The sequence below is a fragment of the Capricornis sumatraensis genome, chromosome X, assembly GCF_032405125.1.
Source record: "Capricornis sumatraensis isolate serow.1 chromosome X, serow.2, whole genome shotgun sequence".
Taxonomy (NCBI): Eukaryota; Metazoa; Chordata; class Mammalia; order Artiodactyla; family Bovidae; genus Capricornis; species Capricornis sumatraensis.
The window spans coordinates 78987054-79003555 of NC_091092.1; the positions used below are offsets into that span (position 1 = coordinate 78987054).

Sequence of the window (16502 nt, forward strand, 5' to 3'; positions counted from 1 at the left end):
GTCTCTTTTGCTGTCTCATATATGGAGTCGTTGTTACCATCTTTCTGAATTCCATATATATGCATTAATGTACTGTATTAGTGTTTTTCTTTCTGCCTTACTTCTCTCTGTATAATAGGCTCCAGTTTCATCCACCTCATTAGAACTGATTTAAATGCATTCTTTTTAATGGCTGAGTAATACTCCATTGGGTATATATACCACAGGTTTCTTATCCATTCATCTGCTGATGGACATCTAGGTTGCTTCCATGTCCTGGCTCTTGTAAACAGTGCTTGATGAACATTGGGATACACGTGTCTCTTTCAATTCTGGTTTCCTCAGTGTGTATGCCCAGCAGTGGAAATGCTGGGTCATATGGCAGTTCTATTTCCAGTTTTTTAAGGAATCTCCACACCACAGGTTTCCTTTAAATGAGCAATCTTTTTATAAAGTGAATGAAGAGTAAGTTCTACTCCCAAGATTTGACAGTATTTGAAGGAGGAGCACTCAGAAAGATGGCATAAACCTATCAAAGATTAGTATGTCAAGGAGACAGGAATAGGAAGGACAAAATAAGAAAAAAGGATGTTATGGTGCCATGGATGGCTTCTGGAAGATTAACACTATCGAGGTGAGCCTGTAGTTTATGCCAGGAATAAATATGAACATGAATGTTCTCTAGGAAGTGGTTTATAAGAGTAGACTTAGGCTGAAGTGGCATAACATGTAGGCTATTATCATATATGCCATGGATTGTTGACCTCTTAACTGTCATCATCTTTTTAAGAAAACCTTATAGAAGGAAAATATGATGGTGATAGAACATGACTGATATTTCTGTCATAAGCTAACTATATCAGATTTTTACTATATGTTTCAGTTCGTCCAACCATCTCATCCTCTGTCATCTCCTTCTCCTCCCGCCTTCAGTCTTTCCCAGCGTCAGGTCAGTTCTTTGCATCAGGTCACCAAAGTATTGGAGTTTCAGCTTCAGCATCAATCCTTCCAATGAATATTCAGGACTGATTTCCTTTAGGATAGACTGGTTGGATCTCCTTGCAGTCCAAGGGACTCTCAAGAGTCTTCCAGCACCACAGTTCAAAAGCATCAATTCTTCAGTGTATGTTTAGTGGATGTATTATTAGGCCTAGAGAATTCCATAGTCCATGGGGTCACAAAGAGTCAGACATGACTGAACGACTTACACACACACACACACAATTATTAGGAACATTATTTGACCCACAGTCATATTTTCATCAAAAACTATGTAATAACAGATTCATAGAGCACCACTATCTTTCGACTCTTTTGTATTCTTGTCACTAGAATGAGATTGAGGAAAACAGGAAGGGCTTGAATTCTTGGCCTAGTTATTATGTATTATTTTAATCTTCCAGTTTTTTCCCCACAAGGAGATCCAACCAGTCCATTCTAAAGGAGATCAGTCCTGGGTGTTCATTGAAAGGACTGATGCTGAGGCTGAAACTCCAATACTTTGGCCACCTCATGTGAAGAGTTGACTCATTTGAAGAGACCCTGATGCTGGGAGGGATTGGGGGCAGCAGGAGAAGGGGACGACAGAGGATGAGATGGCTGAATGGCATCACCAACTTGATGCACATGAGTTTGGGTGCACTCCGGGAGTTGGTGATGGACAGGGAGGCCTGGTGTGCTGCGATTCATGGGGTCGTGTGAGTTCTGTGATGGTTTTTTGAGAAAGAGACTTTCATTTGACTTAAAAAAAATTTTTTTTGCCTGTGCAGCACGTTTTTGGATCTTAGTTCCCTGACCAGGGATCAAACCCACACCCCCTGCATTGGAAGCATGGAGTCTAAACCATTGGACTTCCAGTGAAGTCCTTCTATGATCATTTTAAAATATAGTTATTATGTTTACAATAAGGACAGTGTTAATGAGATATTTTTCAATATTGAGCTTTAACTATGGTTGTATAGTAATATATAATGCCAAGGTCTTCTGATAAGAAATAAGGGAAACAGCAAAGGAAATATGCATAAATGTACTTGTGTGCAGTAATATTAATGGTTCAGTTATATGAGCCCAAGGGAAGTTTGTATCAGTTTTAATGCTATTTAATATTCGTTGCTTTAATTTTGCTTCTGTTCTCAGCCTGACACCTTGAGAATTTGACACCATTATCTGTAATCAGGCAGTGTGATCTAGAGAAAGATCATAGAACTAACATTAGAAAATCTATTACTAATGAAATTTGTGACCTTGGATCACTTACGTAACTACTATGTGCTTTGATTTACTCATCTGAAATATTAGTTCAGCATTATTTGTGTAGATGACTTGGCAATGAAGATAGCATAAATAATACAACAGTACTTTGAAAAGTTAAGAGTATGTAATAATAGACTATGATTACATTATTAACTATAGAAATAGACATGTTTTGATGGAAAATGGAAATATATTAGCGCCATCTTGTGGAAATATAACAAATTATATAGTAGCAATTTTAATAAGATAATTTATTATACATAACACTTTATAGCTGTGAGAACTCTTACAGATCATCTAGTTCAGTAATTAAAAAGCTATATTCTGTGGTGTCCTTGGGGTCTACCAGAAGAGCTAGATATATAATATAGGGTTCTTATTTGTAGTTTTTTAATTAGTTATCCCTGCCATTGCCCCCATTTTTTGTGATGAGTCAGCTGTTAATCTGACTTTACATGTATCATTCCCTTTTACATGATGAAACATTTGTCTATTATTGTTTTCAGTATTTTCTCTTTGAATAATTTGACCATAATGTGTTTGAGTATGGATTTCTTTGTGTTATCCTACGTGGAGCCTATTAAGCTTCTTAATGTGTGAAAAGCAGTGAAAGTGAAAGTCAGTCATGTCCGACTGTTTGTGACCCCATGGACTATAGAGTCCAAGGAACTCTCCAGGCCAGAATACTGGAGTGGGTAGCCTTTCTCTTCTCCAGGGGATCTTCCCAAGCCAGGAATCAAACCCAAGTCTCCCACATTGCAGGCAGATTCTTTACCAACTGAGCCACAAGGGAAGCCCAAGAATACTGGAATGGGTAGCCTACCTCTTCTCCAACAGATCTTCCTGACCCATGGATCGAACGGGGGTCTTCTGCACTGTAGGCAGATTCTTTACCGAGTAGATTATTTTTTTTTTCCGTCAAATTTGGGACATTTTCAGCCATTGTTTCTTTGAATATGTTTCCTATCCCTTTCTCTTGCCTCCCTCCTTTTGGTGCTCTAATTATGCTTATGTTGGTGTGCTTAATGATGTCCCACATTTCTCTGAGGCATTTTTCTTTTTTTCTCATCTATGTTTTATTGTTTAGATTTGTATAATCACTATCAATCTATCTGCACGTTTGTTTATTCTCTTTTTGCCTGCTCAGATCTACTTTTAGCCTCTTCTGGTGAATTTTTCATTTCAATTATTGTACTTTTCAGCTTGAGAATTTCTACTTTTTAAAATTATTTTGATCATTTAATCAATATATTCTTATTCTCTATTTGATGAATCACTGTTACCATATCTTCCTTTATTTAAACATGGTTTCCTCAAGTTTTTTGAACATATTTCCAATAGCTTCTTTGAAGTATTTTTCTAATAAGTGTATTAAGACTTCTCAAAGGCAGTTTCTATTGCTTTCTCCTATTCCTCTCTATGAGTCACTGTTTTATTGTATGTCATGTAATATTTTGTTGAAAACTAGACATTTTGGATAATATATTGTGGCAAGTTTGGATACCTATCTCCCTCTTTTCTGGTAGTTACTGTTCTTTTATTGTTTGTTTGGTCATCTATTTGTTAGTTCACCTGACTGGACTAATTCTGTGAGGTCTGTTTTTCTTACAGTATATGACCTCTAATGTCCCTGCTGAGAGTTTTTTCTCCTGTTTTTGTCTTTTCATGGCTCTCTGGGGTTCACCCCTGCATCTGGAAACATAAACCCCATGTTGGTCAAAGGTTATTTTAAGCCCACTTAGCCAGTTTGATTTTCACCCTTTCCTTTTGATTATGTGTTTGGCTTAAAGACTGTCTTCACAGTTCAGTGAGTTCATTATTTTGCCCTGTATTCAGCCAGGGGCTAGTAGTCAATATGTTCTCTCTCTGGTCATGCCTGAGTGAGTAGTCTCCAACACTACCCACCACCTCTTACCCCCCAGAAATGAATGTGATTTCATTTTTTTAAGACAGAAGTTTTTTAGGACACTTTTAAGATTATAGCAACATTGAGAGGAAGGTACAGAGATTTCCCACATACCCCCTTCCCCACCACATGCATGAGTGAGTGAAGTTGCTCAGTCGTGTCTGACTCTTTGTGATCCCACGGACTAGTAGCCTACCAGGCTCCTCCCTCCATGAGATTCTCCAGGCAAGAGTACTGGAGTGGGTTGCCATTTCCTTCTCCAGAGGATCTTCCCGACCCAGGGATCAAACCCCAGTCTCCCACATTCCAGGCAGACACTTTAACCTCTGAGCCACCGGGGAAGCCCCCACCACATGCATAGCCTCCTCCTTAATCAAGCATGGCTAAGATCTCCACTGTTTTTGACTATACCTTTAGGCAGGAGTCTCTCTCTCCTTGCTTGGTTTTCAAGTCATTTCCCTTAGGCAGAAATGCTGAGCTCTTCCTCTTTATTGCCTACTTCTTCCCTTGGGCAGAAACTGTGCCACAGTGCTGCAGTTGGTGGCAGGAGTGTGGTAGTACCTCCTGCAGTAGACTTTGTAGAGATGGTAGCCCCTAATCTTATTAGTATGCCTTCCATTCCTGGAGCCTCTGCCCCAAGAGCCAGCTGTGAAGGTGATCAGCTGTTAACACCTGGGGTAGAGCCCTTAGTCTAAGAGTGAGAACTGAGTTGGGGAAAGGAAGACCCAGTCCTTTCATTGTTCCTACCCGTGATAGTACTTCTGCATCACAGTTCTGGGGAAGATAAGAGAGTCTAGCGGCCTGAGTCTAGGACTTGGAGGAGGAGGGAATTCCCACTTATTTTTTGTTTTAAATTGGAGTATAATTGACTTTCAACATTATATCAGTTTCAGGTGTACAACATGGTGACTTGATATTTTTGTATCTTACAAAATGATCACCACAAGTTTAGTTGCCTGTATTCCCTATACTGTACATTATGTCTCCATGACTTATTTATTTTAAAACTGGAAGCTTGTGCCTCTTGATTTCTGTCACCTAGTTCACTCATCTCCCCACCCCACTTCCTAATTCTTTTCTTGACAGCACTCATCTGGAGCCATCACATGGAGGTAGTGTGGATAGGAGCAGGTCATGGCTCAAATGCCAGAGACTCTCACTGTTTTTACTGAAATTCTGTTGGTTTTTGTTTAATAAATGTTTTTCGATTGCTGTATGCCCTTAGGACACTTTCCAGAGACCTTAAATGGTTGTTTTAATGATTTATCCAGGCAGATGGTTGTTTCACTGGGGAGAGAGGGTCCAAGAACTTCTTAATACCACGGTTGCAGAAGTTCTGTTTTCATTGATTATTTTAAAAACTGGAAGTAGAAGGTTTAATGTACCAACGGAGACCTCTATGAAACAGGGCTTTCAGTGAGGCTATTATAATATAGGCCAGCTTTATACCTTCGTTAACAAGCTGAAAACTCAGTTTGGTAGCTCTGGGTCTTTCAGAGTTTTTTAAAAGAAATCTTCAAAGCAATAACTTCAATTTAGTACAGTTCACCAAAAGTTTATTGACTTCCTTCCTTGGAATACCAATTTTATGGTGAGTGATCTTTGTTTTACTTTTAGGTGTTTTGGAAACCTGAGGCTCATATTCATACATTATTTGTGGTTATCAGAATGTCCCGTAGATAATATAGTATGGTAATTAAAGCAGATAACTGAAAGTCAAATTTCTTCTCTCCCCAACCCCTTGCTCTCATTTTCAGTATTAATCTAGGAAATATTAGAAATCACTTAACTGCTAAACTGGTTCATTCAGCTGTAAAATGGAACTAATATTGTGTGTCACAAGGGTGTTGTGAAACATAATAAATATTGCCGAAACATTTGTTTTCATGAAACTCTTATATTTGTTTTATTATAAAAATATATTTCTTACACTTTAAAATGTGCTCATAAAGTAAGGGCTTGTACACACATGTAAAACAGTTTTATATAGTATATATAGCCAAATGGAGAAGAGCAATACTGTAATTATGGTGTTGATTTATTGAATATATATCCTGAGGAAATTGTGGTTTTATAAAGTTAGAAAATATTGCCTTATACAATTGATTTTTATGTATTAATTGGCTAATAATCTGTTGTAGTACAAAATAGAAAAATTGCAATTAAGTATAATTATCACATGTCTTCTTAGTAATATGTAATATTGAAAAAAAGTATAATTTGAAATAAATGTGTATATATATGTGTTTTTTTCCTTTTTAAATTACAGCCAAAGCTATGATATTGGGAGGACGGATAGGAATTCTGTTGAGCCAGAAATGCTGGTAAGGATCATGTTAAATATTGCAGAAATAGATTGAAGAAATACAGTTTATGTTATTTTAATAAATTTATAATAATCCATCTCTATTTCTGAGTGTTCATTGGGCACCTCACTTAATATCTCATTGTGTTAGTTTCTATAAAGTTGATAAACTTGTAGAATCTACCATCCAGGTAGATTCTTATACTTATGAGTTAATACATGTAAAGTGCTTAGGACAATGTTTGGCTATATATGTTTTAGCTTTTATTTACATGCTCAAAAATTTTAGGTTTCCTGTAACCACTCAGATAGTACATGCCTGGTATGGAAGTTTAATTTTACTATTTAATCAAATAAAATGTGATTATGTAATAAGTCTTATATAAAGCTAATTTAATAAATGCCAGAACAAAATGGAGTTTTTTTGAATATCCATCTCTGCTTCTTACCATTATTATATCAATCTAAATGGAACTTAATACTTATATACAGCTAGCATTGTGGTAGATAGGGAATAAAAGAGAAGCATAAAACATTGCCTCTATCCTTAAGAAGCTTATGTTTAAAAGATGAAACTAATATAAGTGAATACAATGGAATATTATTCAGCCATGAAAAGGAAAGAATTTCTGACACATGCTACAACATAGGTGAACCTTGAGGACATTATGCTAAGCGAAGTAAGCCATTCACAAAAAGACATACTGTATGATTCCATTTCAATGAGGTATCTTGGTTTCTCAGATTCACAGAGACAGAAAATAGAATGGTAGTTGCAGAGGTTTGGAGAGAGGAGAACATGGTGAATTATTGTTTAATGAGTATAGAGTTTCAATTTTGTAAGATTAAAAGAGTTCTGGAGATGTATGATGGTGATGGTTGTACAGAAGTGTGACTATTCTTAATATTACTGAACCATGAACTTAAAAATGGTTAAAATGATCAATTTTTGTTATATGTATTTTGCCACAATTAAAAATAATAAGATTATATTATGGTAGTGTCATATATTAGATAGTCTCATATATAGCAATGAGAATAGATTACAATAATTGTAACTATGTGGATGTCCTCACATATAATAATGTTGAACAGAGCAAAATACAAGGTAGTATATACTGTATATTTACATAAATATGAATGCCAAAAGCAGGTAGACCTAATACATGGTGTTAAAAGTCAGATAATTGGTTACTGTTGTTTTGAATAGTGTCTGAAAAGAGGTATGAGATGAGACTAATGTTCTATTTCTTGATTTCTGTGTTGTTAATATATGTTTGTTCATTTGGAGAAAATTCTGAGTTGTACCATTGAGATTATTGAACTTTTTCTGTATGGATTTTTTACTTCAGTTAAAATGTAAAGAGAAGATTTAAAAAAAAAAGTAACAAGTGAGACAACTTGAGAAAAATAAGTGACAGACTGTGTGGTACTAAGCTGAAGTATGCAGAAGGGTATGCAGAATAGGGAAATATTAGTGTTGACTAGAATATTTGAAGAAGTCTTCTGATGACTTCCCTGGTGGCTCAGTGGTAAAGAATCTACCTGCCAGTGCAGGAGAAATGGGTTCTATCCCTAGTCCAGGAAGATCCCGCATGCTATGGAGCAGCTAAGCCTGTGCACCACAACTATTGAGCCTGTGCTCTAGAGCCTGGGAACTGCAACTACTGAGCCCTTGAGCCACAACTACTGAAACCCTTGCACCCTAAAGGTTGTGCTTCACAGCAAGAGAAGCCACCACAATGAGAAGCCTGCACACCACAACTAGAAAGTAGCCGCTGCTTGCTGCAATCAAAGAAAAGCCACGCAGCACTGAAGACCCAGCATAACCAATAAACAAAAGAATAAAAAAAGGAAATCTTCTGGTAGGAGATAGACCTGAAAAGCAGATGGAGTTCGTATAGTTAAAAGGGAGGGAAAAGGGAATTCGAGGTAAAGGATCTAGTTGAGAAGACATCTGAAGGAGGAAATGAAGATGGAAGATAGGAATTATGTGTAATTGATAACCTAATATTCATATTGTAAGGTATGGAGAAGTAAGATTATGAAATAGTTTTTCTTTCATGCTAGCAATACTATATTGGGGTATAACTTATATATACATATATATATGAGATAAAGTTACGACCAACCTAGACAGCATATTGAAAAGCAGAGACATTACTTTGTCAACAAAGGTCCATTTAGTCAAGGCTGTGGTTTTTCCAGTGGTCATGTATGGATGGGAGAGTTGGACTATAAAGAAAACTGAGCGACGAAGAATTGATGTTTTTGAACTGTGATGTTGGAGAAGACTCTTGAGAGTCCTGTGGACTGCAAGGAGATCCAACCAGTCTATCCTAAAGGAGATCAGTCCTGGTTATTCATTGGAAGGACTGATGTGGAAGCTGAAACTCCAATACTTTGGCCACCTGATGCAAAGAGCTGGCTGACTCATTTGAGAAGACCCTGATGCTGGGAAAGATTGAGGGCAGCAGGAGAAGGGGACGACAGAGGATGAGATGGCTGGATGGCATCACAGACTTGATGGACATGGGTTTGGGTGAACTCTGGGAGTTGGTGATGGACAGGGAGGCCTGGCATGCCGCAGTTCATGGGGTCTCAAAGAGTCGGACACGACTGAGCGACTCAACTGAACTGTACAAATGTTAAAGAGTTTACAGCATGATGAATTTCAGTTTATCTATATAGTCTTGCAAGTACCACACAGATCAAGATACAGACATTTCCATCACCCTCAAAAGTTACCTTGGCCCCTTTACAGTTAACAGCTATTCCTACCCTCCTGATAAAACCAGTATTCTGATTTTTATTGCTATAGATTATTTTTGGCTTTTCTTGAACAGTTTTTACTCTTTTTATTTCTGGCTTCTTTTGCTTAACATAATAGTTTTGAGATTCATCCATTTTGTGTTATCTTTCTGATTATTTGACCCTTTTACTATTATAGAATAACTGCAGTCTCTTTCAGAGATGCCATAATTACTCCATCAAAGTCCTCTGGAGGAGTTTATAAGTTGAAAGTTGTTCCACGATAATAATAATGATATTAAGTATATTATATCTGTCTTAGTTCTTAAATTAAAAAACTCAAAAGATGTGACACCCTAAATGTCCTTTCTCAAAGATTCACAGAGACATAATGTACTTAACATTTTTTTTTTTAAGTTAGAAGACCACCTTTGCCTGGTCCTACTTTCCTCACTATACTTAAAGGTAGAATATTCATGGAAATAGGGCTCCTTCTTTCAAAATGTGAATCTGTAGTTAAACAAGTTTGTGCTGACTAGAATTACTCTCCTTATCAATGTAGACCTGACTGGAGAAACTGACTTAATTAAGAAATACTTTATTAATTTTAAAACTTGGCTGAGTTGGGAGAAATCTTCCCTATAGGAAAGAGTATCTGTTCCTACTGAAATAATGGTCCAGTTGGTTAATCTCAACTAGGCTGTAAAGACTTTGAGAGAAGAGTTATGGCTTTCTAATTATTGCTTTTGATGGATGCCTAATATAATGCTACCAAAACAGTAGGTGATAAGATGATTACACTAAATATTGCTGGGCTTTGATTTCCTTATTTTTAAAGTGGGAATGATAAAGTACTTTAGCACTAGAAAACTGTTAAGAAAATAATTATATTAACAAAATTATATTAAATTTAAATTATTACTATAAAATTCTCAGACGGTGTTTGGTGTGGGTAACGTAATGATGAGATATATCCTAAGACTATGTCGTTGCTTAAGGAAATGATATTTCATAATTATGACTGAGGTTTGAGAAATGCCTGTCACTGTGTAAATCATAGTCAGCTGTTGTATTGCAGTCTAACCCTCAATTATGTGTGTGTGTGTTTTCTATTTTCAATTACAGGCTAAAGTCCTGCGCTTACTGGCCACTGCTTATTTGGATTTGGACAGCAGCGAATATTATGATAAGGCCCTCAACATTATAAACCTAGCAAACAAGGTATAAGAAGTTTTTACTTTGAATATTATCTTAATGCAATTTTGAAAGCATTGATTCACATTTTGAAATCCAGTTTAGACATGTGCTCCAGTATTCCTTTTTTAAAAAATAACATATTGTGACAGTTTCTTCTGCAGGGCAGAAAGGAAAAATAAAATATACTTCTATGACAACAGATATTTTTGAAAAAATTCTCTTTTGTACAGAACAGAAAGTGTTGTCTACTGTGAGTAAATTTTAGGGTAGAAAAGAAATGATGATAAAATAGATAATGAGATTTAGTTTAAAAAACATCAGTGTTTCACATTAGCTCATACTTATACATACAAACACACACACATATACATACATACACGTGTACATACTTTATACTCCTGAACAAGGAACACTGATAGACTGATGACTGTTTAAAAAGAGATTCAGTTAGGATCAATGTATCTTATTCTGTAAGGCAATTAAATATACTAATATATTTTTAAAGGTTTTTTTTTTCAACAAGATGGGATGCATGAAAGGGATAGTTTAATCAGGATATTAAATTGAGAGACCATTTATTTGAACTATATTTTCTTGAAATTTATGTCACATGGATGGGGTTATAAATGCTGAAAAGCTTCTTTTATATTAAATTTTTAGTTTAAAAATATTAATATACATGAACATTTTCAAAAGTTGCATCCTGTTTTGTTTTGCATTTGCTCAGATGCAAGTCTGAATAAAAAAATAGAATCCAAGACAATTGAGGTGGTTGCGTACTGGCTACATGGCTCCTTTTCAGTATGTGTTTTTGTTCAGTAGATGTAGAAGTTGCAATTTTTATAACAATAATTGTTCATCTGCCTTAGTCCTGACATATCACATTTAATAGGCTAATTATTGATCATAGATATCAATAAACTGGGTGTGTTAGGATTTCTGTGGCAGTGTACATGTAAAAGAGTTTTATTTGTAAACAATTTGAAAGCTAGAGAAAGACTGAAAGAATAATAGTGTGAAGAATACTTGCCTATATACTTTACCCAGCATCAACTGTTATTAACATTTTGTGCATTCTATTTCTCTATATTGTTCAGTTCAGTTTAGTCACTCAGTCAAGTCCGACTCTTTGCGACCCCACGGACTGCACCACACTAGGCTTCCCTGTCCATCACCAACTCCTGGAGCTTGTTCAAACTCATGTCCATTGAGTTGGTGACGCCATCCAACCATCTCATCTTCTGTTGTCCCCATCTCCTCTTGCCGTCAGTCTTTCCCAGCATCAGGGTCTTTTCAAATGAGTCAGTTTTTCACATCAGGTGGCCAGAGTATTAGAGTTTCAGCTTCAGCATCAGTCCTTCCAATGAATATTCAGGACTGATTTCCTTCAGGATGGACTGGTTGGATCTCCTTGCAGTCCAAGGGACTCTCAAGAATCTTCTCCAACACCACAGTTCAAAAGCATCAGTTCTTTGGCACTCAGCTTTCTTTATAGTCCACCTCTCACATCCATACATGACTAATGGAAAAACCATCGCTTTGAGTAGATGGACTTTTGTTGGCAAAGTAATGTCTCTGATTTTAATATGCTCTCTAGGTTGATCATAGCTTTTCTTCCAAGGAGCATGCGTCTTTTAATTTTGTGGCTGCAGTCACCATCTGCAGTGATTCTGGAGCCCAAAAAAATGAAGTCTGTCACTGTTTCCATTATTTCCCCTCTATTGCCATGAAGTAATGGGACAGGATGCCACAGTCTTCATTTCTTGAATGTTGAGTTTTAAGCCAACTTTTTCACTCTCTTCTTTCACTTTCATCAAGAGGCTCTTTATTTCTTCTTCACTTTCTGCCATAAGGGTGGTGTCATCTGCATATCTGAGGTTATTGATATTTCTCCCACAATCTTGATTCCAGCTTGGGCTTCATCCAGCCCAGCCTTTCTCATGATGTACTCTGCATATAAGTTAAATAAGCAGGGTGACAGTATACAGCCTTGACGTACTCCTTTCCCTATTTGGAACCAGTCTGTTGTTCCATGTCCAGTTCTAACTGTTTCTTCTTGAGCTGCATGCACATTTTTCACGAGGTAAGTAAGGTGGTCTGGTATTCCCATCTCTTTAAGAATTTTCCACAGTTTGTCATGATCCACAGTCAAAGGCTTTGGTGTAGTCAACAAAGCAGAAGTAGATATTTTTCTGGAATTCTCTTGCTTTTTGATGATCCAACGGGTGTTGGCAATTTGATCTCTGGTTCCTCTGCCTTTCCTAAAACCCACTTGAACATCTGGAAGTTCTTGGTTCATGTACTGTTGAAGCCTGGCTTGGAGAATTTTGAGCATTACTTTGCTAGCGTGTGAGATGAGTGCAGTTGTGCGGTAGTTGGAGCATTCTTTGGCATTGCCTTTCTTTGAGTTTAGAATGAAACCTGACCTTTTCCAGTCCTGTGTCCACTGTTGAGTTTTCCAAATTTGCTGGCATACTGGGTGCTGCAGTTTACAGCATCATCTTTTAGGTATTGAAGTGGCTTAACTGGAGTTCCATCACCTCCTCTAGCTTTGTTCGTAGTGATGCTTCTTAAGGCCCACCTGACCTCACACTCCAGGATGTCTGGCTCAAGGTGAGTGAGTACACCATCGTGGTTATCTGGATCATTAAGATCTTTTTTGTATAGTTCTTCCGTGTATTCTTGCCACCTCTTCTTAATATCTTCTGCTTCTGTTAGGTCCATACCGTTTCTGTGCTTTATTGTGCCCATCTTTGCATGAAATGTTCCCTTGGTATCTCTAATTTTCTTGAAGAGATCTTTAGTCTTTCCCATTCTTTTGTTTTCCTCTATTTCTTTGCATTGATCTCTGAGGAAGGCTTTCTTATCTCTCCTTGCTATTTTTTGGAACTCTACATTCAGATGGGTATATCTTTTCTCTTTTACCTTTTGCTTCTCTTCTTTTCTCAGCTATTTGTAAGGCCTCCTAAGACAACCATTTTGCCATTTTGCATTTCCTTTTTGGGGGGGATGGTCTTGATCACTGCCTCCTGTACAATGTCATGAACCTCTGTCCATATTTCTTCAGGCACTCTATCAAATCTAATCCCTTGAATCTATTTGTCAATTCCACTGTATAATTGGAAGGGATTTGATTTACGTCGTACCTGAATGGTCATACCTGAATATATAACTCTCTATATTATTGAGAAAATATAATTCATGCATTCATGTTATTGAGGGTAATATATTGATATATCTGTAATAATAATATATATTATATGCACTCAGTATTGAAGTTTATAGCATGTTTTTCTCTCTAATATATGATGAGTATGGGATCATTTATGTGACATGTCTCTTAAGTTTCCTGTAATCTGAAACATTTCTGTAGCCTTTATTTTGACTTTTGTGTCATTGATATTTTAGAAGAATACAGTAGCTCCCCACCTTGTTTTAAGTGAAAATTCTTAATTTGAGATTTATCTGATTTTTTAATGATTAGACTCAGGTTATGTATTTGTGGGGCTTCCCCAGTAGCTCAGCTGGTAAAGAAGACACTTGCAATGCAGGAGACCCCAGTTCGATTCCTGGGTTGGGAAGTTCCCCTGGAGAATGGATAGGCTACCCACTCCAGTATTCCTCTGATTCCCTGGTGGCTCACATGATATAGAATTGACCTGCAATGTGGGCAACCTGGATTCAGACCCTAGGTTGGGAAGATCCCCTGGAGGAAGGCATGGTAACCCACTCCAGTATTCTTGCCTAGAGAATCCCCGTGGACAGAGGAGCATGGCAGACTACACTCCATGGGGTCGCAAAGAGTCAGACACGACTGAGCAACTAAGCACAGCACAGCATAGCTCTTACCTAAAGAAAGGTCTTGCAGCAGATTTTTTTTTTTAACCGAAGGAGCTTCCCTGGTGGCTCAGAGGTTAAAGCGTCTGCCTGCAATGCGGGAGACCTGGGTTCGATCCCTGGGTTGGGAAGATCCCCTGGAGAAGGAAATGGCAACCCACTCCAGTATTCTTGCCTGGAGAATCCCATGGACGGAGGAGCCTGGAGGGCTACAGTCCACGGGGTCCCAAAGAGTTGGACACGACTGAGTGACTCTACTTTCACTTTCTTTCACTTTAATCTATATTTGAAGTCTGGAAAATGTGTAAGATTCCTTAAAGAGAGAGTGTAGAAAAAGGAGCATTTAGTTTTATAGAAGCTGAATGTTATGAAAGCCTTACAGTAAGGTGCTTGGAGGATAAGAGGAACACCTTAAAGTGGTTGTAATACCCACTAGGTGGACAAAAACTTAGAAGTCCAGTAATTCCAAGTGTTAACAAGGATATGGAACACTGGAAATTCTTATCCACAACTGATGTCAGTGTAAAGTGATATCAGTCAGTTCAGTTCAGTCACTCAGTCGTGTCCGACTCTTTGTGACCCCATGAATCGCAGCACGCCAGGCCTCCCTGTCCATCACCAACTCCCGGAGTTCACTCAGACTCACGTCCATCGAGTCTGTGATGCCATCCAGCCATCTCATCCTCTGTCGTCCCCTTTTCCTCCTGCCCCCAATCCCTCCCAGCATCAGGGTCTTTTCCAATGAGTCAACTCTTCGCATGAGGTAGCCAGAGTACTGGAGTTTCAGCTTTAGCATCATTCCTTCCAAAGAAATCCCAGGGCTGATCTCCTTTAGAATGGACTGGTTGGATCTCCTTGCAGTCCAAGGGACTCTCAAGAGTGTTCTCCAACAACACAGTTCAAAAGCATCAATTCTTCGGCACTCAGCTTTCTTTACAGTCCAACTCTCGCATCCGTACATGACCACAGGAAAAACCATAGCCTTGACTAGACGCACCTTTGTTGGCAAAGTTATGTCTCTGCTTTTGAATATGCTATCTAGGTTGGTCATAACTTTCCTTCCAAGGCATAAGCATCTTTTAATTTCATGGCTACAGTCACCATCTGCAGTGATTTTGGAGCCCAAAAAGATAAAATCTGACACTGTTTCCACTGTTTCCCCATCTATTTCCCATGAAGTGATGGGACCAGATACCATGATCTTAGTTTTCTGAATGTTGAGCTTTAAGCCAACTTTTTCACTCTGCTGTTTCACTTTCATCAAGAGGTCTTTTAGTTCCTCTTCACTTTCTGCGATAAGGGTGGTGTCATCTGCATATCTGAGGTTATTGGTATTTCTCCCGGCAATCTTCATTTCAGCTTGTGCTTCTTCCAGCCCAGCATTTCTCATGATGTACTCTGCATATAAGTTAAATAAGCAGGGTGACAATATACAGCCTTGACTTACTCCTTTTCCTATTTGAAACCAGTCTGTTGTTCCATGTCCACTTCTACCTGTTGCTTCCTGGCCTGCATACAGGTTTCTCAAGAGGCAGGTCAGGTGGTCTGCTATTCCCATCTCTTTCAGAATTTTCCACAGTTTATTGTGATCCATACAGTCAAGGCTTTGGCATAGTCAATAAAGCAGAAATAGATGTTTTTCTGGAACTCTCTCACTTTTTTGATGATCCAGCGGATGTTGGCAGTTTGGATCTTTGGTTCCTCTGCCTTTTCTAAAACCAGCTTGGACATCTGGAAATTCACGGTTAACGTATTGCTGAAGCCTGGCTTGGAGAATTTTGAGCATTACTTTTCTAGCATGTGAGATGAGTGCAATTGTGTGGTAGTTTGAGTGGTAGTTTGAGCATTCTTTGGCATTGCCTTTCTTTGGGCTTGGAATGAAAACGGACCATTTTGTAGTCCTGTGGCCACTGCTGAGTTTTCCAAATTTGCTGGCATATTGAGTGCAGCACTTTCACAGCATCATCTTCCAGGATTTGAAATAGCTCAACTGGAATTCCATCACCTCCACTAACTTTGTTCATAGTGATGCTTTCTAAGGCCCACTTGACTTCACATTCCAGGATGTCTGGCTCTAGGTGAGTGATCACACCATCCTGATTATCTTGGTCGTGAAGATCTTTTTTGTACAGTTCTTCTGTGTATTCTTGCCACCTCTTCTTAACGTCTTCTGCTTCTGTTAGGTCCATACCATCTGTCCTTTATTGTGCCCATCTTTGCATGAAATGTTCCCTTGTTATCTCTAATTTTCTTGAAAAGATCTTGTTTTCCTCT

The 16502-nt window shown here is 38.0% G+C and overlaps 1 protein-coding gene across 1 annotated transcript in view; it reads left to right on the forward strand.

The window, feature by feature from the left end:
- The window catches only part of TEX11 (testis expressed 11), a 220582-nt gene that overhangs the window by 65596 nt on the left and 138484 nt on the right, over positions 1-16502 (forward strand). The window contains exons 9-10 of the mRNA XM_068963198.1: positions 6408-6462; positions 10320-10415. Coding sequence (XP_068819299.1) covers positions 6408-6462; positions 10320-10415 — 151 coding nt within the window. The remainder of the gene's footprint in view (positions 1-6407; positions 6463-10319; positions 10416-16502) is intronic.